The 24,391-nt window shown below is 40.6% G+C and overlaps 2 protein-coding genes and 1 non-coding gene across 9 annotated transcripts; all 3 read right to left on the reverse strand.

Annotated features, from left to right (window-relative positions):
* Nucleotides 1-5,873: 5,873 nt before the first annotated feature.
* Nucleotides 5,874-12,291, reverse strand: RIT1 (Ras like without CAAX 1). Its single transcript, XM_048049188.2, has 6 exons — nucleotides 12,130-12,291; nucleotides 11,932-12,053; nucleotides 11,459-11,515; nucleotides 10,583-10,656; nucleotides 9,909-10,100; nucleotides 5,874-8,830 (listed from the first exon to the last, which is right to left on the reverse strand). The coding sequence occupies exons 2-6, from the start codon at nucleotides 12,023-12,025 to the stop codon at nucleotides 8,600-8,602; spliced, it is 648 nt and encodes a 215-aa protein (XP_047905145.1). The 5' UTR covers nucleotides 12,026-12,053; nucleotides 12,130-12,291; the 3' UTR covers nucleotides 5,874-8,599.
* Nucleotides 12,292-12,393: 102 nt separating this feature from the next.
* On the reverse strand, nucleotides 12,394-24,391 carry KHDC4 (KH domain containing 4, pre-mRNA splicing factor). 7 transcript variants are annotated; one of them, XM_066985900.1, is made up of 15 exons: nucleotides 24,236-24,391; nucleotides 23,851-24,088; nucleotides 22,347-22,475; nucleotides 21,917-21,996; nucleotides 21,259-21,311; nucleotides 20,555-20,718; nucleotides 19,964-20,175; nucleotides 19,312-19,372; nucleotides 18,479-18,536; nucleotides 18,012-18,265; nucleotides 17,351-17,506; nucleotides 16,270-16,382; nucleotides 14,793-14,884; nucleotides 13,702-13,805; nucleotides 12,394-13,241 (listed from the first exon to the last, which is right to left on the reverse strand). In XM_066985900.1, exons 1-15 carry the CDS (start codon nucleotides 24,325-24,327, stop codon nucleotides 13,194-13,196), a joined length of 1,854 nt encoding a protein of 617 aa, XP_066842001.1. In that variant the 5' UTR covers nucleotides 24,328-24,391; the 3' UTR covers nucleotides 12,394-13,193. The 7 variants fall into 7 exon arrangements, 5 of the variants coding, with proteins under 5 accessions (XP_066842001.1, XP_066842000.1, XP_066841999.1 ...); XR_010827090.1 differs by having other exon boundaries at nucleotides 13,226-13,241; nucleotides 13,702-14,464; XM_066985902.1 differs by lacking the exon at nucleotides 12,394-13,241 and adding an exon at nucleotides 14,391-14,464 and having other exon boundaries at nucleotides 13,640-13,805.
* LOC125180271 (small Cajal body-specific RNA 4) lies at nucleotides 20,301-20,429 on the reverse strand. The gene has a single exon (XR_007158587.1). It is a non-coding gene; the product is annotated as a small Cajal body-specific RNA 4 (non-coding RNA).

Raw genomic sequence — 24,391 nt, forward strand, 5'->3', positions numbered from 1 at the left:
ACAAATAAAGAGATAACAAAATCCAGGCAATGTAAGCATAAAACTTAATTAAATGTTAGCATATACAAAAACTCTGTAATCCACACAGCTTAGTACATGGGTATAATTTAGCATGAATGGATGTTTATTAGCTGGCTAATTTGAACCTAAGTAAAAAAAAAAAAAAAAAAGACATTAGATGGGCAGAAAAAGATGCAATTTGACTTTTATATTTCTAATCTAGACACATTCCTGGATTCCAAGGCAAAACTGAATTCTTCAGGAACACTTTCGTCCGTATCACTGTGTGAGATACACCAGTCTCTCCTATGTACAGTGATCTGGCTTCTGTAACTGGCTTTTTCTGCAGCTCCCCATCAGAACAACATTGCTAGGCACAAAGCCATGCCTATAGAAAATGCCAAATAGCACAGAACACTGAACTGTGTTTCCACAGCAACATAGGCTACAGCAAGCACTTTAATGCTGCACTTCACTCTTTGTGTACTTCCCTTGTGAAAGGGAAGCTATCACAAAGAAGCAAAATCCAAAGGTATTTTAGGTGTCTAAATACCTAAAATAAACTTCATGTGAACTTCAGGTCTCATTTTTAAGGACCGTGATGGTTTCAGTCCACACTTTATGAAAAGATTGTTTAATGTTCCAGAAAATTGAATGTGGTCAGTGCTCTTCATACACGATTTTCCACCAGAAAGGAACGGCTCACTTTCAAAGGAGGGAGCACCACATCCAAGAGATAAGAATATCACAAACTTTTGTGCCTTGAATTCCAACTGTAAAGTGCACTTTTGGAAGATTTTTGCATGCCTTCTCAAATACAAATGCGCCATAGTGAACATAGTTAACCTTTTCGGCAGGAGGCCAAGGCAGCACAGGGGTGCAAAAGGACAGGAAATACTAAGAAGTTGACGTAGAAATTCTGCCTCGACTTGACCCACCCTGTCGAAGGTGGGATCTTTGATTCCAGGAATTTTGAACAGTTCTTAAAGGAGAAGGTTAAGGTCAATAGAAAAACTGGAACCTGGGGAAACACCGTTCACACTGAACATTAAAAGAACAAACAAACAAACAAAACAAAACAAACACCTCAACTTGACTCCACTACAAGATGAAAATGATCAAGTTGCAACAGGTACCATGACCAGATTCACTGATGTCATTCTCAGCTATTTTAGTCATAAACTTAATAATACTGAGGAGGAAGTTACTGAAACGCTCAAGAAGTTTAATCAGCATGACCTGACTCCTGCTTTGGTGAGGCCTTTCTTAAATTCAGTTCCACCATACAGTTTTATAATGGCAGTCTGACGAGGTGCTTTACACAGAAACCAGAAATATTAGAAGCCACTAACTGCGATGCAGTGAGCCACGTTACTTGTGCATGCATCTGAAGCCAACGTCCGACAACTCAGAAAAGAGGGCTCCGTGTTTTAACACCTGTACGTTGTTGTCTGCGCTGGGATTGATCCCAGTGTTTAAGCACTGTCGGTTATTTATCACTGTAATAACTGCAGTTAGCAAAGCGGTTGACTCAAACTGCTCAGCCAAAGCACAGAGTCGCTGACTGTTTTCTACCGTGGAAGATGTGAAAGCAAAAATCTCTCTTTGCCCCTCTCTGCTTGGCTTCTGTGTCTAATACTGCACGCCTTTAACAAACATCCCATTTCAGGTTCTTACACTATTCAGCTGAAGCAGAAACAAAAGAATTTGCATTAGAAAAAGAAGAAAAAAAGCAAATAGAATGGGTTTGACAAACCATGAAAAGAGAAATGGTTTTCAGAAAAGCATGGAAGCTCTGCTCTGACTCTCTTCCCACCTTCTTTGGGTCTGAGTGCTGCTGCCATTTAAATCAACGGGATTTTTGCCATTGCTTTCACTGGCAGCATAATTGGGCCCCTCCTTCTCTGACAGCTCCTACCTCACCTAATTCAACAGAGGAGCAGGACTAGTTACCATGGTAATGCGATTTGCTTCTTCATCACAGACTCTGGGTCAGGGCTCTTTCGGCATTTCCTTTAACAGGCAGAGTCAGAAATAGCTCATCTCCCTCCAAGCCCCCTTCCCTTTCAGGGCAACCTGTCCCGTCCCTGGGCAGTGCCTCATGCTTTAGACCTCTCATCCCACCCTGGTCAAAATGCAGCATTTGGATCTTGACCATTTAAAAAGACGTTTTGAGACAGATAAAACGGCCCCAACGCTAGTAGTGTTACTGTTGAAACTTAACAAATCTTTGCTAGTATCTAAAGTTAAGCTCTCTCAGAACCTACAACACTAGAAAATTGTGATGTCTGTACACAGAAGGTCTGTAACGTCAAACCTGCCTGTTTTTCTTTCAAGTGCTTTGTCTAAGCGCCTGCTCTACTTTCTTCTTTCTGTGATTCTTGAGAAGATCCTTTATCTACCAGGCCAGTCAGGAAACACAACAGGAAAGGAAAAACATACCAAGAAATAAGTAGGAGAAAGTAAGGAGATAACGGAAAGGGAAATGACAGGAAAAATGAGGAGGGAGACTAGGCAGCAGAAAGGCAAGTGCTCTTTGAGGCTATTTGGTTTGGGTTTGGTTTAATTTTCAGCAAATTTAGAATCTGTTCCTTTTGCTACACTTTGCTCTTAAGTTTGACAGATTTCCTTAAGATACGCAAGGAGGAACCTTTCAGGTGGAAACCCTCCCTAACTGGATGTTTGGGTTAGGGGTATGGTTTTGGTCAGAGTTTAGGGTTAGTGTTACAGATAGGTTTGTTAGGCTTTAGGGAACATTAAGGTTATTGCCCATGAGGTGGAGTTTCAGAGGCCATTAGGGTTAGGGGCCATTAAAGCTAAGGTTCAGCTTTAGATATTTATATTTTTTTATGTAACATATATAATTATATAATATTACTGTATTTCTTGTCATTATGCATTTTTTCTGCCTATATATCAGTAAAAAAAAAAGGGAAAAGAATGTCTGGGGATCATGGGAAAAAAATCTATAAAAGGAGTGAACACAAAAGATGACCTTGCGCAAAAGCTGCACTTTGCGGACAGAAATCTAATAGTAAGCCTTTACAGAATACCATCTAATCATAGTGGATGCTAACAGACTGAATAGGTGTCTTGTCCATCACCAACCCATACCTTTTTTAAAGTTATCAATATTCTCTTCAGAGAATATTATTTCCTTGCAACTCCAACATTAGTCACAATATGGCCCCAGAAGAAGTTCCAGTTTTTCTAATTATATTTTCAAAGTGCTGTAGTCTCTTCTTTACAATAAAGAAAGAAAAACAAAAAAACACAAAGGAACCAAAGGAACCAACAACCCAACCATACAACTGTCCTTTGGGATCTCATGGCAGGATTGGTTTTACTGGCTGATGAGTGTTAGTGTGACCGTGCTTAGGTCATGTAATAAGCTTGTTTTAATAAGCTTTATTTTTTTTTTCTTTTCATCCTTTCAAGTCATCTTAAGGTAACATCTCAAACTTTACTAAGTTTTGGTAATGTTTTCATAGTTGTTTTTTTTCTTCCTGTGCTTCTAGGGTTTATTTATTCATAGAGCGTTCCAGTTATATGCAGGATTTAAAGCTGATGATTAGCAAAGAAGGCGCGTGTTAGATCAGACCTTTCCATCCAGAATAATACTGGTTGCATCTTCCGCTGTAGGCCATCTAGTGGTTTAGCTGTTCCAGTGCAAATTCAAGTCATATGCCTCTTGTGCATCTTCTGCGAATTGAATGCGCAGACTCACTGGAAGAAATGACCTCAGCCTACGCCGTGAAACATTCCAGCTTCACTCATTTGCTGTGGCTAAGTGCAAACCAGAATGCAGCTGGCTTGCGCTGGAGGAAAAGGATCAGATCAGGAGCATTCATCTTAAATCTTGTAAGGTTTCTTGCAACCGGATTTATACCTGTGTAAAAGAGCAGGCATGTCAGCAAGCTCCTGTGACCCAGATACTTAGTCATCTGTTTTCTATATAGCATTTTTTTTCACTCTTCCAGTCTTGCAACATGAAGTATTGCCACTTTAATTCAGTAAGAAAGTCACAGGATTTCTCAGTTATATGTAATTAACATCTGCGTATTTTAAATTTTTACTAGTTTTGCACTTTTGTAAACAATTTGTTATGTCAGCAAAAGACTGACCTTTATCAACAGTAAGAAGGTGTTACGGTTTTGCATTCCTGCAATAAAAGCAAGCAAAAGTAAAGCTGTATCAGCACCACAGAATATAACAAAGCTTTTCTTAGTATGCTCAGAGTGGACAACAGTAACATTTGCTCAACTACACATGCATTATGATAGTGTTAGACCCTTAGCTATGATTTCTTTGTTCCTGGGAATGTTTGTGAACGTATCTTGGTAATTACTGCCTTAAACACACCTCTGAGCTTGGCCTCAGGGGGATGAAACACTGAAAAGCTCTCCCTGTTCCCATACAAGACACATTTGACACCTTTCCAAACTCTTGGAGACCCAGACAACAATCATGCAATAGTACTGACTTCTGTAAACAAAAAACTACCTTATGGATCGAAGTTGCCATTACAGTAAGCTTTTATATTAAAAAAAAAAAAAAAAGGAGAAACCTCCTGTAACTATTTAGATGACAAACGGCAGCTGACAATCACCTTGGAGAAAGAGTTATAGGAATGCAGTGGTGTTAAGTTTTTTCATTCCACCGATATTTTCATGCTGTTTAAGGAAGAGATGCTTCCAAGAAGGTAATTTGAATTTTTCCCCTAATTCGTTCTAAGATCTTACCACAGCACTTATGTATTTATAATTTTTTAGTATGAATGCTGGCAAAGAAGTCTGTTCCAGTCTACATTTGAAAGACATGTAGCCAAAAAAAAAAAAAAAAAAAAGATTCAAAGAGAGCCTTTTCCTTAGGGCTAAATTATGTTTGCTGTTTTTAGGGAAGTATGACAGTGATGTAGCAAAATGAACCACTACCTACCACTTAACTACACTTTAACATGCTGACTTCGAATAAATCGGCCCACTCCATTGCAAATAACAGGAGCAACAGTAAGACCAGTGACAGCCGAGCATGAGAACAAGGTCATTGCATTTCTGAACTTGACTCAGGATGTATTGAAGGTTTATGAAGGTACAGGGTTAATAGGGAGATGTACTAGGATATTTTCTCTCTCTCCCAAGACAAGTAAAGAAGCAAAGCTATCAGGAAATAAGAATGAATGTCCTCAACTGTGAAAAACAAAAACCAAAAGGAGCATGAGCAAGGTGACAGCAGAATGAGTTACTGGAAAGCCCTAAGAAAATGTGATAGTCAGTATATTCTTAAGTTGCTTGCAAAATCGGGGAAGCAGCAATGTAACATGGCTTCTAAGGTATTAAAGCTAGATAGACCTGTAATGTTTTATAGTTGGCTTACAAAGGAGACACAGTATTAAATGACAAGGAAAACTGCACACTAATACAGGAAGAAAATACCACCACCAAGGCCGTCACAATTGTGCTATTTACTACTACTTAGAAAATATACTGAAGTAATTTTTATGTTTCTAATAACATCTTGAAGGGGTGAAAAAACCATGACATAGACCAAAAGGAGCCTCCAAACAGCTGCTTTCTATCAGTACAAAATAATAACATACAAACAACCAATGCTCAGAGAATCTGATTCATCAGAAAACGCAGGACTGGTTAGCCCAGCATCTCAGTACCGAAGTATCTGGATGAAGATTTAGACACTTAACTCGTCCAGTAATTCTTTCATTCCTCGTAACTAGAACTGTGAAAGCTAACACACATTATATAGAGCATAGAAACGTAAAGTAATACAATTGCAAAATATCTAGGTCATTTAAATGCTTTAGCACCAGACATCTTAATTTTTAAGCTTTGCACCACTTAAACATAAATTACCAATTCCATTTTTAAAATTTATTATTACTATTATTTTACCTTCAAGCCACCAGCTAGCAAGATGAGCATTTTCCAAAGTAACTTAAAAACACACCGTGAGCTTTGCTACTTCAGCACTCTCATGCTAAGCAGCCTTCTACCCACCATACTACACACCACACATTAAAACGTCAAATACAAATTTTGTATTAAAAATTCTATATTGTGTCAAATAAAACAATAATCCCGTGTACAAATTTATATATGACAAAAATAAAACTCTGTTTGAATAATACTGTAAAAAAAGTGCTTGCTGCTGTTCTGATTTAATAGTTCTATAAGCAACAGGCTCACAAAAGGCATTAGTAAACACTTGAATTGCATTGAAGGAATCAGGTAAGGCACAGACATCAGTTACGTTAAGGTGAAATATTAGTCCCATATAGCTTTCAGTACTGCTGGCAGGTTAACTTTGCATGCTATCTGAAAACTTTGAATGTAGGAAGCTGACTAATACTTATGTTAAATTACTGAATTAAGGAAAAGCACAGGGAAAACTTGTAATCACAATCAGGCCCCTGCTTAGCAGTCCCAAAAGTCTGGTTTGAAGAAATTGTTATGACAACAGAATCAGCAACTGCTTTTAGAGCAACATCTTAGTTGTCACTCCCCTCCTCCCCAAATTCTCTGCCGAATGGTTTTCCTAGGATTTTTAAGGGTTATAGACAGCATTTATTTATTCCGACAATGAATGAATAATAGGCTTTAAGTTCTAAACCAGTAGCTACTGAAAGATATGCACAACTGCTCACACTGTTAATTTAAAAGAGATCTTACGTTCCCAACAATCCAGATTATTCTCAGTCTCTTTTTCAATCGGCGTTATGTGCAATGATTACTAGCGTATCGTAACACTGGAGTTTTGGAAGGAAGTGAGAAACAGAGACCAATTTAGATATTTAGCTCAGCTACAAACAAAATAAAAAAAATGCTCACCCCCCATTTTTTATTATAAATTTCTTTGTTTTTAATCCCACACAAAGCAAATATTCTTAAAAGCACCAGGCACAGAATTTCCAGTGGTAACTTAAATAGTAAAGAGTTTAGAAAGAAGAAAGTGTAAAGGATTATATTTGTTATCCTTACTTGTACTAGATCCTTTTACATACAAATTTGAACAACTTCATTTTCAGTTTTGACTGCACATATGCAGCACACTAAGACTGACGTTACAGATCTTATTTTTAGTCAGTAAGATTAACAGTTACTGACATGGATGATCAAAGATTAACAGAAGCTATACTACACCTACAGACTAGAGTCTCTTTCATTCCTAAACTGAAAGAGTCTAGGCACTTAGGTCTCTGAGAAAAGTGTTTTAAACACATCTGAGTCATCTCATCATGATTTGCTGTACTATTTAAAAAATGAACACCAGACATTCATCTCTCCAGTGACCTTTTAGCACTGTGACACAAGCTCTGGATTTAAATTCTATAACCAATGTATATGTAAATCACCTCAAAAGCAAAAAAAGATCTGCTATGCACGGAGCATCTGCCTCAGAAGCACTTTCTTAACCGAATCATTGATTACTGAGCATAAAAAAAACACATGTACATGCACTAACTGGACCTCTTGCATATTTAAGATCAGGGATATGAATATCTGTCAAGAGAAATCTGTCATTGGTGCCCAGCTAACTGCTTCCTTCTACTGCATCACTAGTTCTACTTTTAAGACAGTATTGGAAGAATCCTGGGCCCAGATACCTCAGTTTCAGTCATTTTCTTTACAAAGTAGTTATCATAGAATAATTTGAAATGACTACATTAAAGACTTCTACTCAATGATACTGGCTCCTTTAAAATAATAATATAAAATTGAATGTAAATAAATAAGCCACTGCACCATTACAGCTGTCATTTTAAAAAGCAAGTCAGAAAATTCAAAGCTGTAGTTTCTAGAGCATCTACAGCATCATTACATTACACATGCTATGACAACACAGTAAATGCTATATACAGTAGGAAAATGCTACATATTCATGCACTGTTGCCAAGTTATAGCTGCCATAGGAACCGTAATTTGCTTTTTCTGACTTGTTTAGAATCCCACCTACCACACTGAGGTTTAACTGATAACTCAGATAAACTTGCACAAGATATGCCACATTACTTTTGATAGAAAAATTCTTCTCAGTGAGAACAACAACAAAACCCCTCTAGTACATCTCCCTTCATTGCCACCAATATGTAGCTGGACACAGTCATGACATACACTTTGTAAACTACTTCTCAGCACGACCTCAGAAAGCCTTCTCTCATGATGTGGGTTACTGTTCTGGAGAGCAGCAAAATTTTGTTGTGCAAACAACTAGGAAAAAAAATTAAGTTAGGCTGGGTAGAAGTTCAGCGATATTTTTACACAGTTCAACTTCCAGTATGCAGTGACCAAAGACAAACATTAAAAAGTGCAGTGTCATAAACCTATCGGCATTTGTAACCAACAACATATAAACAGTATTTGCTGGATCCAGTCAAAAAATGACAACAAACAAAATTGTTACTGTATCTTAAGTTAAATATCCAAAATGAAGAGATACCATTTTAAACAAAAATAATTGGTAAAGTTACACACTCCCTCATAAAAGTCCCGTCAGTCTAAAACATACTGTTGAAATGTCACTAAACCACTTCGGTTACAAATGGCCGTTCACAGGTTTTATTCTGCAGAGGAATTATCTCCGTTCAAGTGACTGAGTCCTTCTTCCTTCTAAATGGTGACTTTAGTCTTTTCCACATGCTGCTTTTAGGTTTGGATTTTTTTTCCATTGCCATTACTGCTTCTTTTTCTTTCCTGCGGATTTCTCTCACAAGAGCATGAAATACATCATCAATATAATAACGGTACGCAGCTGAAGTTTCAAAAAAAGGGCAGTTGAATTCTCGAGCTAAAGCAGAGCCTTCTTCTTTGGAGACCTAAAACAAAGTTCACGCTTATCAAGAAAGGCAAAACCATAAAGTCTACCTCTTCCTACTCTGTTCAGCCCAGAACTTTACATGCACCCTCTCCCACTTTCCTAACAGCACGTTTCCACTGATGTCTAAATCTTTACAAAACCATTTCTTTTTCACTCATCGCTTCTCAAGCAATGCAATCATCTGTAAGAGATTCTCCAGACATAGCAGCTTCTGGTCATTATAGAAAAACAACCACCATTGAAGGAATATTCCTTTCTTGGAACTTAATCAGGGACTGCCTAATACGAGCAGTTCTCAGCCCTAACACAAGTATTTGTCAGCTTGGTCAGTTAAGGGTATTTCCATCTCTTGGTTAAAATCTATTATTTTTGTCAAATCACTTCCCGGAACTGAACAAAACCTTTCCTGAACACCAGTCTTGCCAAAGACATACAAAGACAAGCACCCACTCCCTGTCCTATGCTTTACACCTCTTAGCATGGGGCTTCTACCTTAACTACCATGACTTTCCTGCCACAACGCACACTAAAAAATCAGGTGTAGAAACAGCACTTCTGGAAATTGTTTTTCATGTTACTTTTCCACGCAGTGAACCTCTGCTTCAAACTGTTTTCCCCACAGACAATACAATTTCCTTAAGCTGAAACTCATTTTCCTTTCTGCCCATTCTTAGATTCTAAGTTCCCCATTATTATGCCTCTATTCTTATCACACTTGCATCTGTAATTTGTACTTTGTAATTTGTACTACTATTTGCAAGTGGTTTATGGAATGCTGTATCTCTATTAACAGCATCTCTCTTCAGGAATTAAAAAGGATTGATTCTTTGAGTTTCAACCTAGGTTTGGAAAAAAAAACCTAGGTTGAAACTCAAAGAATCAATCTGAAAACTTTACCTTTGTGATTGCTATGTGCATTTGGTTATTCAACACATACCAGGTTAAATATGTACTTCTCTAATGTTCAACTTGTATAGTAAACATGCAGAAAAAAATTGAGAAAGGGAATCTGACCTCTTTTATTACCACACTTTACAGGAGAAATGTAATTGAGGGCCTATTTCTTAGCCATTTACCTGCCGTAGCTGTGTCAGATCAGATTTATTTCCCACCAGGACCACAGGAGTGTCATCAGTGCGCCGAACGCGATAGATAAGCTGTTTGAATTCACGCACTTCATGGAAACTGCGTCGGTCTGTGATTGAATAACAGATGATAAATCCCTCGCCAGCCCTCATGTACTGGTCTCTCATGGCCGTAAACTCTGCCTAGAAACAGACAATTACATTTCAATTGCACAAATATGATGACTTTCCAATCTGCTTAAAATCGGAAACGAAGTATGTATTCCAAAAACAGCTGCATAAAAACACTATTAGCAAACGGGTCATCTATCTTCTCGTCCTGTTACATATAGGACGAGATACTATTGGATTAATACCAAACTTCCCTTGCTATAGAAATTATGCAAATGTGTATTTTTTTCAGCCAATATATATCAATCACTTGCTGAGCATGAATAGCAAGATGCAATGGAGAAAACAGTATATGAAAATAGTACTGCCTGGGATGCCTGAACATATATAAAATGATACAGATGCTATAAACAATATGATACTTAGAAGAACTACAACAGCTCTAAAAACGATTTGGAAGAAAAGATAGGGATACTCTTACAGGACTTCTGTCTCTGTAACTGATCATTACAGACTTCTAACACCCTCCCACTCACTGATTAGTGCTTACATACCTGCCCCGCCGTGTCTAAGATATCCAGATTAGCAGGTTCATCATCAATGCGTATTCGTATTTTATAAGCATCCTCTGTGAATTCATGGCACATCAGAAAAAACAAAGTTGGAGTACAATTGCAATATGCATTAGTCATCACTACACAGAATGTTACACAAGAACCACGTAAGCTGTTAATATTATAACAGTAAATTAGCCAGTTCTTCACTTAACAACAAATTAAAATTTGACTGCTTTGTGATTTAGGATCTTCTCAGCTGGGTCCATCTGGTCCAAACCCTGCTGAAACATGCTCACCCAGAGCCACTTGGCTCAGGATCACATCCAGGTGGCCTCTGAATATTTCCGAGGACAGAGAGTCCATAGTCTCTCTGAATAACCTGAGCAGAGGTATTCCAAGCCCTTCAACATCACTGTACATAACAACATATTCAGCTCTGAAGCACTTCACCCCTGTTAATGTGAAATTTCCAAACCACAAAGCACAGTTTGGCCTGACAAATTAACAGTAACTGATCTGCATCAGATTAGATTAGATTTTTTGAACAGAAAACTAGTAATCACCCCTCAGAAGTTTCTTATTCTTATTTGTCAACATACAAATACAAGGTAGCATTTGGCCCAAATAAATGAATACATGATGGGAAAAACATTCAAGAGAGAAAACTCGGGATATGTATCCCAGTCCTTACGGTAGTCTCAAAACTTTTAACACTGTAAATTAGTAAACTAAGGGACCTGACTCCTCAATTTACAGCCAAGTTCACATGCTCCTTTACATCGAACACATTAAAGAAATGGACTCGACAGCACCTCAGTCTCCTAGGAGATGGAGTGAATGGCAAAGAGGAAAGAGAAAAGAGATTTTTCATACCAATTGTGGGATCGTGATCCTCCGGAAATCGGTGACTGATGAACTGCATAGTCATGGCTGGAAACAAAAATCGGAGGCTTACAGTCACATAAGTCTGGTAAATAAGTCTGCCACTTCGGCATTCACTTCACAACACATCTGTGCGTGTTATTTACCTGATATTATTCAACTAACAACTAGAAGATAAAACTGACAGAGAAAAAACAACGCAAGAACCAAACAGATTAAACAACGCAGAAACGTGGAGAACTACGCTCTTATCCTCAACAAACGCGGCCTTAGAGGATTCAGAAACAAAGCTGGAAGCTTTGTTTTTGTTTGTTTGTTTTTTCCAGGGCACGGAAAGCGACGACACGCCGCGCTCCCTCCCGCCCCGGGCGGGCAGCACACGAACCCGGCCCGCGAAGACGGCGCCGGGGCCGAGCAGGCCACGGGACTTCAGGCCTCTCCGCGGCCCCTTCCCCCGCACGCACCGCTCTTGCCGACGCCGCCGGCGCCCAGCATCACCAGCTTGTACTCGCGGGACTGCCCCGGGGTGCCGCCGCCCGGGCGGGCTCCAGCGTCCATCTCCTCAGCGCCCAAGAAGCCGCCGCCCCTGAGGAGGAGAAAAGAGCGTAAGCGCCGGCAGCCCCTCTCTCGGCCCCACCCCGCCCCGTTCCCGTCCCCTTTACCGTCAGGCTCCTCCGCGCCGCATCCTCCCGGCCGCTGCCCGGGACCGCGACCTTCGCCCGGCCCGGCCCGGCCCGGCCCTTGCTCCAGCCCCACTCCGCGCCGAGGTAGCGACACCAAAATGGCGGCGGCTCCTGCTCCTCCGCGAGAGCCCAGCCCCGCCTCTCCCCATCCTGGCCACGCCCCCACCCCTGACAGGATTCACCCCCCCCCCCCCCCGGCGGAGGCCGAGGGCAGCGAGGTTCAACAAAAAAGTCAGCAAGAAGCAGAATATTTATACATTTATTTATAATGGAAGTATGGTTCTACTTATTTACAAGACATAGGAAAGACGACGTTTGTACAAGTGAGCCAGCACGGTCGTTCCGTGTGCAGCAGGGACACACGTTCTGATTTTTAAAACTTTTTACTGCTGTTTCAAAAGCTGACCGGTACCTCCTGGCTGCCCCACACACCAATGTTCTCATTACAAGAGCTCCTCCTGCAACGACCTGCCCTGCCAAGAAAGCCTGTGGTGCAGTTCATGCCCGTAAACAACAGACATTTATTCATTTATTCACAGACTCCACTCCTGCTCTTCAAAGCAAGAGCAATGGTTGCGGTCAGGTCTCTGGCGCTGTATAAGGCTAGTTGCTGCATTTCTTTTCCTTGTTAAATCACCATGGAACAAAATGGGTAAAATCAAATAAGTGAACGCATTAAGAGATTGACAGAAGTTTGGGAGAACCTCATGGGAAGTAGTTCCATATGAACCGCTGAATGGAATGAAATACACAGGGATAATTTGAGAAGATGAAGTACCGGTGTTACAGTACCAAGTCCACCTGGGGATTAGCATCAAGATAAACCAATTAAAGACCTGAGCACCCTCCCGTCCCCAACATTAGGCTAGAACCAGAAGTTGCGGAGTTAGTAAAACCACATTTCAAAGAAAAAAAAACAATGTGGAGTTACAGGAGACACTTAAAGTAAAATTAAATTATGACTTTAGGAAGTGTGATCCACGTTTTTCTGAACTACTGTATATTCCTTTCCTTTGGTGAAAGTCCAAACATTGAATCCATAGTCACCATTGTCTTAATGGGACTGCAAACACAGGCTGACAGCAGGAACACTAGATAAAATACAAACAACAGATGTATAATGAAATCAGTGTGACTGACACTTTCCATTTTTAAGTTATCCTGGAAAGACGGGAAACAGACCAACAGGCTTCCCTAGTTTTCCTTTACAGTATTTCCCCCACTCTTTAAGGGACTGGCCCTGTCAAAATACTATTTCAAATATTTTTCAGAGTTGACAAATCCACTGCAGAAATAAGGATTTTTAGAAATAACGGAGCCCTTTCAAGGGGGAATACTGAACCTTTAGCTTCTGTAAATGTAAAAACAATGCATATTTGCAAAGTTCATTTTGTAATATACATGCATTATTGCTAGAGAAAAAAAAGAGGATGAATGAAAACTGCTCTGTAGCTTTTATGGTGCCATCCAAAATGGCATCTGTTGTTTGGCTCGCTGTTGTGAGGAAGGGTATTGGTAACCCAAACTCCATCCCTGTGAAAAAGTACTTGCATTTTTATGGCCACCATGTTCCTCCTCTTCGTCTGATGAATCTCCAGCATACGCCACTAATCCAAAGCCCTTTTCTGAAGTTTTCATCTTCTTAGCTTGATGATCTAGGAAGGGAAAACAAAACAACCCCCCAGCCCCCAAGAAGGAAAAACAAAAATAAAAAGAGATAAAATGCCCCAAAACAAGTTAATAAAAAAAGATGTTAATTGTAAATTGTTAGTTGGACACCATTTTGAGGTCACAAGGCCAACGGTCATCCAAGGTCGAAGGCCACACGAAACAGCACCAGCAACAGCACAAGTGATCCATCAGAACCATGTAAGAGAACAGAGAAAGAAGAAACAAACACACAAAAAAGGTAAAGTTAGCAAATGGGTCTAAGTGATGGCAATTTCACCGTTAAAGAGATAAATATGTAAAGAAAAGTAGAAATTTTGTTCAAAAGAAAGCTAACAGAAGAGCAATCTCTGGGACCAATACTGCAGAAAAACTAAGGTTAAACAAACTAGCACGATGTGCCTGCAGATCTGATATGGAAGGCACTAAACTACTAGGAGAGTTAAAGTGATTACGTGTTTTACCAAGTTGCAAAGACTTGATGCATGAAAGCCCTATGAAAGGATGAAATCTAGTAACACTTCTGTTGTTTGCAGATGAGGTAGACGTAACTCATGTCTGTAAATACACACCTGAACCATAACTCCCTCTGATACTCCTTAGTGCTTCTAGAGATAGCTGTTCACAATGAAAAGCCACATGACATCTGTGTTACAAAACAATCCCATGAGATTCTATGCCTCAGCTGACTGATGGGTCAAAAAACTCAGTCAACTCTGCCTTCGCTTAATCACACCCTCATCATTCATATAGGTATTTACTGAAGTTTTATGAGAAGCATTATCTGTGTATATAGTCACAGTGAACACAAGAGATTTTAGAACAGGGCAATGTTTTAAAATCCCTTTCACTGAACGCAGTATGAAGAGCAGCCAAAAAAATCACTAATTTATTTAAATGGGCAGTAAGACCAGTGCAAACTTGTTTGGAAACTCAAACTTGACTTACAAGTGTGTTTTACTCACTGCACTCACCATGGTTGCCTGGTAAAGACCCCACACCATTTCTTTCTTCAGATTCTGATTTCATCCCAGTGACTGGAAAAGCTGGTGGAGGCATCAACTGCCTATTTAAACAAGTGCAAGCCTTTATTATTATTTATTTATATATTAAGAGCAAGCAGAGACAAAGGTAAGAGCAAACAAATTCAAAATGCAGTCCTTGACTGAGTTTAACTTTTAATTAGATTCATTGTACTCTAAAATTCAGGATGGATAGGAACGTATAAAGGATAACAGCAAACACGTGGTTCCATTTCACCTAGAGCATCTTAGCACTCCAAGCAACTTAAAGAGACAAAAATGTGCAATACAAGATAAACTTAAAACTTAAAAAGAGGAATAAAGCTATATGATGCTTCTTATGAAATTGCTTCTTAAATGAATTCAGGAAGCATACCACCAGCTCTCCAGATGAACTATCTTTTCAGATGAACTATCTTTTTTTTTTTTTTTATTACCAACTCTTTCATACATTAGGTCTTATAAAGCCACAGGCTATTTTTGAAATCACAGAAAATGAGTAATAACATAAGTCTTATATTTCACCCTCTCTTTTCTGTGTTTGCCTTAGACTTAACAGTCCAAGTGCAAGGTGCTGCAACTGGGTCGGGGCCATCCCAGACAGGAGTACAGACTGGGAGAAGAACTCATTGAGAGCAGCCCTGCTGAGAAGGACTTGGGGGTTCTGGTGGACGAAAAGCTCAACATGAGCCAGCAGTGGGTGCCTGCAGCCCAGAAGGCCAACTGTGTCCCGGGCTGCATCAAAAGAGGAGTGGCCAGCATGTCGAGGGAGGGGATTGTCCCCCTCTACTCTGCCCTCTTGAGGCAGAGTACTGCATCCAGGTTTGGGGCCCCTAGCAGAAGAAAGATGTGGACCTGTTAAAATGAGTCCAGAGGAGGGCTACAAAGATGATCAGAGGGTTGGAACACCTCTCCTATGAAGAAAGGCTGAGAGAGCTGGGCATGTTCATCCTGGAGAAGAGAAGGCTCTGGGGAAGCCTCATTGTGGCCTTTCAATACTTAAAGGGGTTGTATAAAAAGGAGGGAGACGGACTCTTTACTTGGGTAGCTAGTGATAGGACACGGGTGAATGGTCTTAAACTAAAAGAGGATAGATTTAGTCTAGACACTAGAAGAAAATTCATCACAGTAAGGGTACTGAGGCACTGGAACTGACTGCCAAGAGAAGTGTTGGATGCCCCATCCCTGGAGGTGTTCAAGGCCATGCTGGATGGGGCCTTGGCCAACCTGATCTAGCATGCAGCCTATGGCAGGGGGTTGGAGTTAGGTTACCTTTAATGTCCCCTCCAACCCAAGCCATTCTATGATTCTATGAAAACAAACAAAAAAAGCAAAATACCAAGTCACAGAAGAGACCATGAAAACAGGTCTGGAATAAGCTTTCCATCAGAATTAGCAAAGGTCTGATCATATTTCTTTCACCACTTACCTGTCCCTCTCTCTCTCCTTTCCTGAGGAACTTGCTGGCTTCGATCCGGCTCCATCGATTTCACTCTGACTGGAGAAGCCTGTACCTAAATTAGTCATATGAATGGGTCCATGCTATGAGCAGAAAAACACACGGCATTAGCAAATCTACAACTACAACATAAGCTACAGCTCCTTAATGATAATGATAGGAAACCCAACTTTTCAGAGTATATTGCCAACTACTAGAAGAAGCCACTAATCACCACTGTTAAACAAAATACTTTCTCCTAAAAATACTGAGGAGAGTAAAGTAGTAAGAAACACATCTGAGCACCAATATAGAAGACACCTCACCACTTAGTCTATCTTCATGAGGACTTATCTCCTCAATCAGCCAATTCTGAATACTGTATAGGCCTCAAGCCACAGTAAACTCTGCTTGAGATACTAATATTAGGTCTGGTATGTAGGCAGTTCCTTATATTCTCTAGGCAAAGCTTTTATTAAGGGTTTCTGCCTATGAGCAGGGATATATCACAAGCATTTCCAGAATTTCCCTTTTCTCACATACAAGTCTGAAGAAAAACTCGAAGTTATTTTTATTAAAATCAACTGTGTAACATTCGCTATCTAAAAATAAATAAATAAAATCAATCTCTTAAAACTAGGCTTCTTGTAATCCTCTCAAGTGCAACCTACAAGAAAGGTAAATAGGAAAATCTGGAAGTTATTACCCTGCTTTCCTCCCCTCCCTTCAAACAAGCCTGCCCAAGAGACCCAACAGAGAAAGCAAAGAGAAAAAATAACCTCCCTTTAAACTAACCAGTAAAACACTATTGCCATCTCTTTGACCTGAATGCACTGCTATTCTTCATGAAAGAATGCAGGTCTGGAAAGCCAGATGCCAATTAATCAAATAAGACAGCCTGAGAACAGTGCACCCAGTCAAAGAAACTGTAGCATGGTCTCAATGTGTCGTAACAATTACTGTCTGCCAAAGGTCCTGCCTGTCTGGTCCTAAATAAACTGTGCTAATAACAATCCCTCTCTAGCCAAGTTCTATTTTGTTGAATTAAGTAGAATTGCTGATTTTATTCCACCTGATATCCCAGCAGTCCTGACTCTCTCTCATCTGGTAGTTCCTCAGTGAAGCGCCTCTTTTGACCTTGGGGATGGGGTTGGACTTGTGGCTGTGTACCAGTTGGCAAAGTTGTTTTTACTGGGGCAGCAGGAAGAAAAGGAGCACTCAGTGGACTCTGGCATGTAGAAGTTGGGGAAAAAAAAAGATAATTTGACAATACATGTGTATGAAGTATAAACCCAATGTACAGTTTCATGCATAGGATCAGAAAACACAACTAGTTTTTCTTTGCAGAACTTGAGAGCCAAAAAGGAAATTTACAATTTAAATTCACAACAAACATTTGATTTATGGAATGCTCCCACCTCAAAGTAATCATTATCTGCAACTCACTGTACCTATATAGCCTGTGGTAATGCTTTTCATAAGTGACCTATCCCTGCAGACACCCTTTATGCTAACAGGTGGTTACAGTATGAAAACTGCAGTATAAAACAGCCATACCAAAAACGTCATTGCTTAGACAGAAGCATCAAAGCAATAACCGTAGAAATTGCCTATGCATACCATAAAGAAGAATTCTCTATCTGTAAGTACTTTATTGTAAGTATTTTATTGTTAGCAAGAAACAGCTCAGGAAGTTGACAGCTGTAAGGCAAACAGTTCATCTGTGGCAGTACCTGGCCAGTGCTGGCTGGAGGCTGTACTTGAGATATTGGGTATTGTGTCGGCACAGGCGGAACTCCTGTAGGTAGTGTTGTTAAGACTCCTGGTGCCAATGGCACAGCAGGTGGTACTATGCCTGGTACACCATACGGTGGCTGAACTGGTTGCTGAGGAGGGGGAACGACAGGATAACCAGACTGATATCCATTGGAAGGGTAATATGATGGCTGAGAAGGTACGCTATTTATAGCAGCAGGCTGCGCGAAGCCTGGAGAGAGATGGAAGAAGGAACAAAAGGGTCATCTTCAATTCAGCTCGCAGTCACACAAACAGTGAATTCAGTTACCAAGTATAAAAAGCTGGACTGCTTCTGAATTAAAGAAGTTAACACACAAGACTTCCACAGGTAAAGAAATTCTACAAAACTTAGCTGTAAGTACAGCTCCATAGAACGCAGCTCTAAAGACTTCGTAACATTTACCTGCTAAAGGTACTGCAGTGGTTATTTGATTCACAAATCGAGAGTATTCAGCATGAACCTACAAAGGATGTCAAAGATTAGAAAATAAGCATCTATTTCCTTTATTACTCTCCTGAAGGCAAAGGGCATTTAACTATGTATCACCATAAAACTGTAAGTGGACTTTGATTACAGAACACACTATACTCAAAGCCATAACAAAAATCCAAACACAAAAACAGAAAATCGAGAACCCACAGACCAAAAACCAGCAAAATCCTGCAGAACAAACCACTACTGGTGAGAAACTGCTGGTCTCTGTGACAAATTCATGTAAAACACAGGATACCCTTTCACAGGAAATGTACTATGGCAAATGAATTCAGTAGATGCAAAATACTTAAGTCAAAGCATCTAAAGCATTTTTTGAAGAGAGACTTAGTATTGATACTTGAGTACAGGCTCCAAACAGGAAGACTGTCTGACAGGATTTTACTTTATTTTGGGGTGGTGCATTCATACAAATAATTTTTTTAGGTTTTGTTATATGTGTACACTGTGAAATTTTCTAAAAACTCATTTGGTGCCAAGGACAACAATATCCCTAGGAAAGAAAGCAGGCTGTGTGCCTCTGGACAACATTTAAAGCTAAGACAAGGTAAGCTACAGGAATCAAACAAAAGAATCCTGCTTTTTTATGTACACAGTCAAAATTCCACACACTCTGAGGAAAAAACTAATGGCAAATCAGAATATACTGTTTTGCTGAGAGCATAAAGTAAAATCTTTGTTAGCCAGGCACATGCTAAAGTTATGACAGGATCTGAAATCCCATATTTGTAAAAGCTACTCACAGTTTGCAACAGATTCTCACACAGCTTTTTAGCAGCTGCCAAACCTTCTGGCTTTGGGTGACTGAAAACATATACAAAAAAGTCTCATAAGCACAAACATTACCACCAAATTTGGGAGCTGGTTCTTCCATCAGCAACCTACTGTCAAATCTTATCCCTTTAAAGAGCCATCAGTCACCACAACAGGACTCTAGTTGCTCTGCAGCTACTTTAGCACAATTGTGAACAACAGTGAAGAACATTTATTTTCTAGATGAAAATTCAGGGTACTCTAAACACTGAAAGAAACATGCAAAGAGAAATGACTTGTTGCTCAATGCATTTTGTTGAGCTCTTAAAGCTCAACATCACAACCCAAGCACAAGAAGAACATAGCTTTACTGTCTTCCCAGTAAAAGTAGTACATTATAGTTAAAAGCTATGCACGATCCTTCTTCCTCTATCTTTACCACTTCATAGATAGCTCTATTAAAATAGAAGTATAAAACCTGTCTCATTTGCATTAATCGGACAGAATTAAGACATAATTCTTAAAGTCATCTTCTTAAAGATTTTGAGACTAAGAACTCCCCACAACAATAAAAAATTAAGCTACATTCATAAGTGGTCACTGGGATTTTTTATTATTCTATTTTTAAAAGCCTCCTCGTACCTGATGTAGATGTACATGGGTTCAAAGGCTTCTCTGCCTGATGCTGGTTCTATGCAACCTGAGCCTTTCCCGCGAAGAAAGACTTTGGCACCTGTTTCAATTTGAATATGCTGCAAGTAGGAGCAACCAGGCCCTTCCACCTTCTCCTTCACATTAAATGTAGGTACAGCATGTTCCAGACCAACAAATAATTTGTCCTGAACATAATGCATCTGTAAATGCAACAGTAAAGACTTATTATTTCACTCTTAGAATTAGGATTCTAAGTTCATTTCACTGGATTCTTAGTTCATTTCACTGGAGACCAAAAAAACTTATTTCTGTGAGTCAGCACAGTTCATGTTGGATGGCACAGTAGGCCCTTTGCTTTTCTTTAAGTAGGACTGCTCTCTCCATCCCTTTTCTTCTAGGAGATTACTGTCACCTGAGTCTCACTCTTCAGACTCAGTCTGATTAGTCCTCCAGATTTCACAACATGTAAGTTTGTTTTTTTTTTTTCCCCTCAGTAAATGACACAACATTTATACTTTGCAATAGGCAAATTTTGTAATCAATGACATTTAATGAAAGACACAGAAATTAATTACCCACCCCTGACTGGAACGGAGGTTTTTGACCAACTGCTGGAGACAACTGAGTAATGGGGGCCGGCTGGTGGTAGACAGTAACTGTAGCTCCATTGAATGTTGGACTAGAACCTGTGGCAGCTTTCACTACTCCGTTAGTAATAATCTCTTTAATACGGTTAACAGCTCCTATTTGACAGAATATGAAATATATTTGTATTTCAGTAGAGGGAAATTACTAAGAGATCTTAGTTCTCTTCACAAGAAGAATTTATACTAGTGGGATAGCCACCCAAACACTGATCTTCTTGGTAACTACAGCAGACTAGATTCAACACGTCAACACATAAGTGATTCCCTTCATGCCTGAGTATAGAAAAAAGAAATTCAGGCAACTGAGTTTAAAAAACAAAACCACATCCCCTGCCTGCCACACGCACACACACCATCCATCTACAGAAATTAATTTTGAAGGCAACACTAGTTGCAGTGATCAAAGCACATACTGCGCTTTCTCGTAGTAAATCAAAGGTTTTAGTTCCATGACTTACAGGACACAGTACTTTAGATAAAGTCTCTGCTCAAAACTAATATCAATGATTAGCACTGACATTATTTATGGCACAAATCCGTACCAGTCATAACAAAACCTATTAGTACTAGACTAATTAAGACTGTCTTAACATATTGCAAATAATTAGATAAAAACAGAATGCTTTGCACACTTACTGTCAACCAATTCCCTTGTCTGACCCTGGACATGAAGATACAAAGGACGATCTCTAGGAAGGAAATGTCAAACACTCTATTAAATCCACAGAGCACATACAGTAATGGATTCAATCTAATTCTATTACAGTCATCTGGCTATATGAATTCTTCCTCAAAATCTTGCAAAAGACATGAAATAGAAAAATAATCCATTCAAATTTAATATCACAGCACTCAGTAAGCAAAACTTTGCGCTAGAAACTACAAAGATTCAGAAGTTAATTACATGACAACTTATAAAAGTTATTCTATTGAAAACTCTAACTTGCTTGTCCACATGAAAGGACAATTAAAAGCACCAAGTCTACGAAATATTAGCTCGCTTCAGAATTGGAAGGGTCCCATTCTTGACAAAGTGCTCAAGAAATCTAGGATAGGGTTCAAACAGAAGAACTTCAGCACACTCTGATCTGTCATGTTTGTTTTTTATTTCACCTTATCAGTTCTAAGCAGGAAGGAAAGCAGCTATGCAGTCAGCATTATCATAACGATAAACACATTTGAAATATTCAATGGTCAATTTACTGTCACACAAACATGACGCTGCTCATGAAAAACAAGAAAACCTCATTATTAACCAGCCAATTACAAAAAAATGGGGCAGAAAAATACAAACCCAGGTCCCACTTTTGCTTTCTCTTCTGCAGTCATGAATCTCCCTCGAGTAGAGACAGCTGCTCCACTCAGTCGACTTATCTACAAGCAAGTAAAAAAGCGACAAGTTTACCAATAATAAAACATACAAACATTAAAGTGGTTTAAGCTAAGCTGTTGTATAAAGAGAACAGAAATCATTACTGAAGTGCTAAGAGAACAACTGGTGCCTGCTAAAGGATACTGGCTATGCTACCTTACCTCGTGATACAACACCTTATTGAACAAACCAATAAACTACTCAAGAAGTGTCTTAGAAAACACAGTAAGTTTTGTAAAAAACAGAAAACAACCACTGAACATAGTTTATTGCAAGGTTTTTTAACCATACAAAAAAGGTACAACCATTGAGCTGCCAAGCCTAACAAATCAGCAGGAGCTCCTGAACATACCTCATCCTGAGTCTGTCCTCTTGTCAGCAGGTTTCTGCATGTGAGGGGCACGTCATTGATTTCTACCTCTGCCACCACAAGGTCATCTTTGCTTTTACTTGTAGCCGGACCTTTTCCCAGAGCCTGCAGCTTCAAAGACAACCATTGCAACAGACCAGTGGTTGGAAAGCTGAGAAAAACCACGTAACATACACATCGACCCTAGCAATCTAGGGAGGTGAATACCTTTTACATTCTCCCCCTTTAGCTGTTGGACCCAAAAGCTTCACAAATATTAACAGAAAGTACATTATACCTACCTACTACTTACTAATTCACTTCTGCACAACCTCAACCTCAAATAAAAAACATTATTAGTTATATTCTCAGGACGTTTTAATAATTAGTTATTTTAATAATTAGTTACTGAAATATTAGAAGGGACACACAAGGAACACACTCTTGGTTCCACACAGGACGACCCAAAAATCAGATCATCAGTCTGAGAGCAGTGTTCAAACGCTTCTTGAACTCCAGCAGCCTCAGTGCCATGACCATGTCCCTGAGGAGCCTGTTCCAGTGCCCAGCCTCTCAGTGAAGAACCATCTCCTGACATCCGACCCAAACCTCTGTCACAGCTCCATGCCATTCCCTCGTGTCCCGTTGCTGTCACCAGAGAGAAGAGAACAGCGCCTGTGCCTCCGCTCCCAGGGGCTTACTTGCCACTAAACCTTACGTGTTAAAAGGGGTGTAATCGTCATTTCAGATACACGACCAACAGCGAACCATTTGTGGTGACTACACAGCAGGGCACATTTGCCACTCTCTCTCTCATTATCTACAAACGATTCCATGACAAAACAAGTATTCATTTTGATATCACTTCATAAGGCAACCCTTAAAAAATAACTGGCAGTCTCACCAACACTACGGATGTCAAGAAAAGATAAGATACACTGTGAAATCATACTCTTCTTGTTAACCTCATATTTCAACCAACTAGGAAGGAAACTTGAAGTAGTCTTTTAAATTCAGCTCTAATGTAGCCTAATAACATGCAGAAAAGCAGGATTGTTCCCGTTGGTAGAACTGAAAAAGCAGCTTTAAGTTACACTTTCTTTATTTAGAACATGGACATATGCTCCTACTGATAGCTTGTCTAACCACGACAGTAATTTGGTTTCCATGTTTTAAATTGTTTTATACACAAGACAGCTGTACTATTTAAAAGATACGTCAGAAGTATTTATCTTCTTACCAAGAATCACTTTGGTTAAGACTTGTGGAGGAGGACTTACAGCTATGGCAGTTTTCCATTCTTCTGCGAACACCAAGAAAACTTTTCCAGTTGTTTTTGTTACACCCTACTCCAAGAACGAAACCCCCATCCGTTCTCTGGCTTGTTGACGGACATTTCGAAAAATACCACCCGTGGGGCTGCAAATAAGGGACGTGACACCTGCCCTCGCTCTCCGGCCGGCCCAGGGGGTCCCAGCGGCTCCTGTCGCCAACCCCGCTCACCCACCTTGTCCGCCGTGCTGGGCGCCGGCTTCAGCTTCCCTTTGGCCATTAACATCGCGTTGATTTTCGCCGCCACGGCGGCGGCCGCATCCAGCGCCCCGGATGGAGCCGCGGAGCTCTCGGAACCGGCCGCAGCGGGCCCGCCATCCCCGCCGCCAGGAAAGGGGCGCCCGGGCAGCGGGGCCGTGCCGGGGAGGAGGAAGGCGGGGGCCGGGCCGGGCTGGTCCCACTTGCTGCGACGCCTGCAAAACGGAGAGCCCTCAGTCCCCGCCGGCCGCGGCCTCCCCGGAGCTCCAGCGGCCGAGCCGCCGCGCCTGGCAGCCGCCGCGCCGAAGCCCCGGCCCGCGGGCCGCCCGCCCCGGGCCCCGCCCCGGCGGCCCCAACCTCACCCGCCGGCGGCCCCAGCGTCGCGCTGCCCGGCACCTCCCGCCGACATGGCTCCGGCCCGGCTCCACCGCCTCCGCGCGAGCCGCAGCGTCATTTCCGGCCTCCCAGCGAGCCCGCGAGGCCCCTTCCGCCCGTTGCCATGGCAACAGCGGTGACGC

This window comes from Anser cygnoides, chromosome 33, assembly GCF_040182565.1.
Source record: "Anser cygnoides isolate HZ-2024a breed goose chromosome 33, Taihu_goose_T2T_genome, whole genome shotgun sequence".
In the NCBI taxonomy this organism is placed as follows: domain Eukaryota; kingdom Metazoa; phylum Chordata; class Aves; order Anseriformes; family Anatidae; genus Anser; species Anser cygnoides.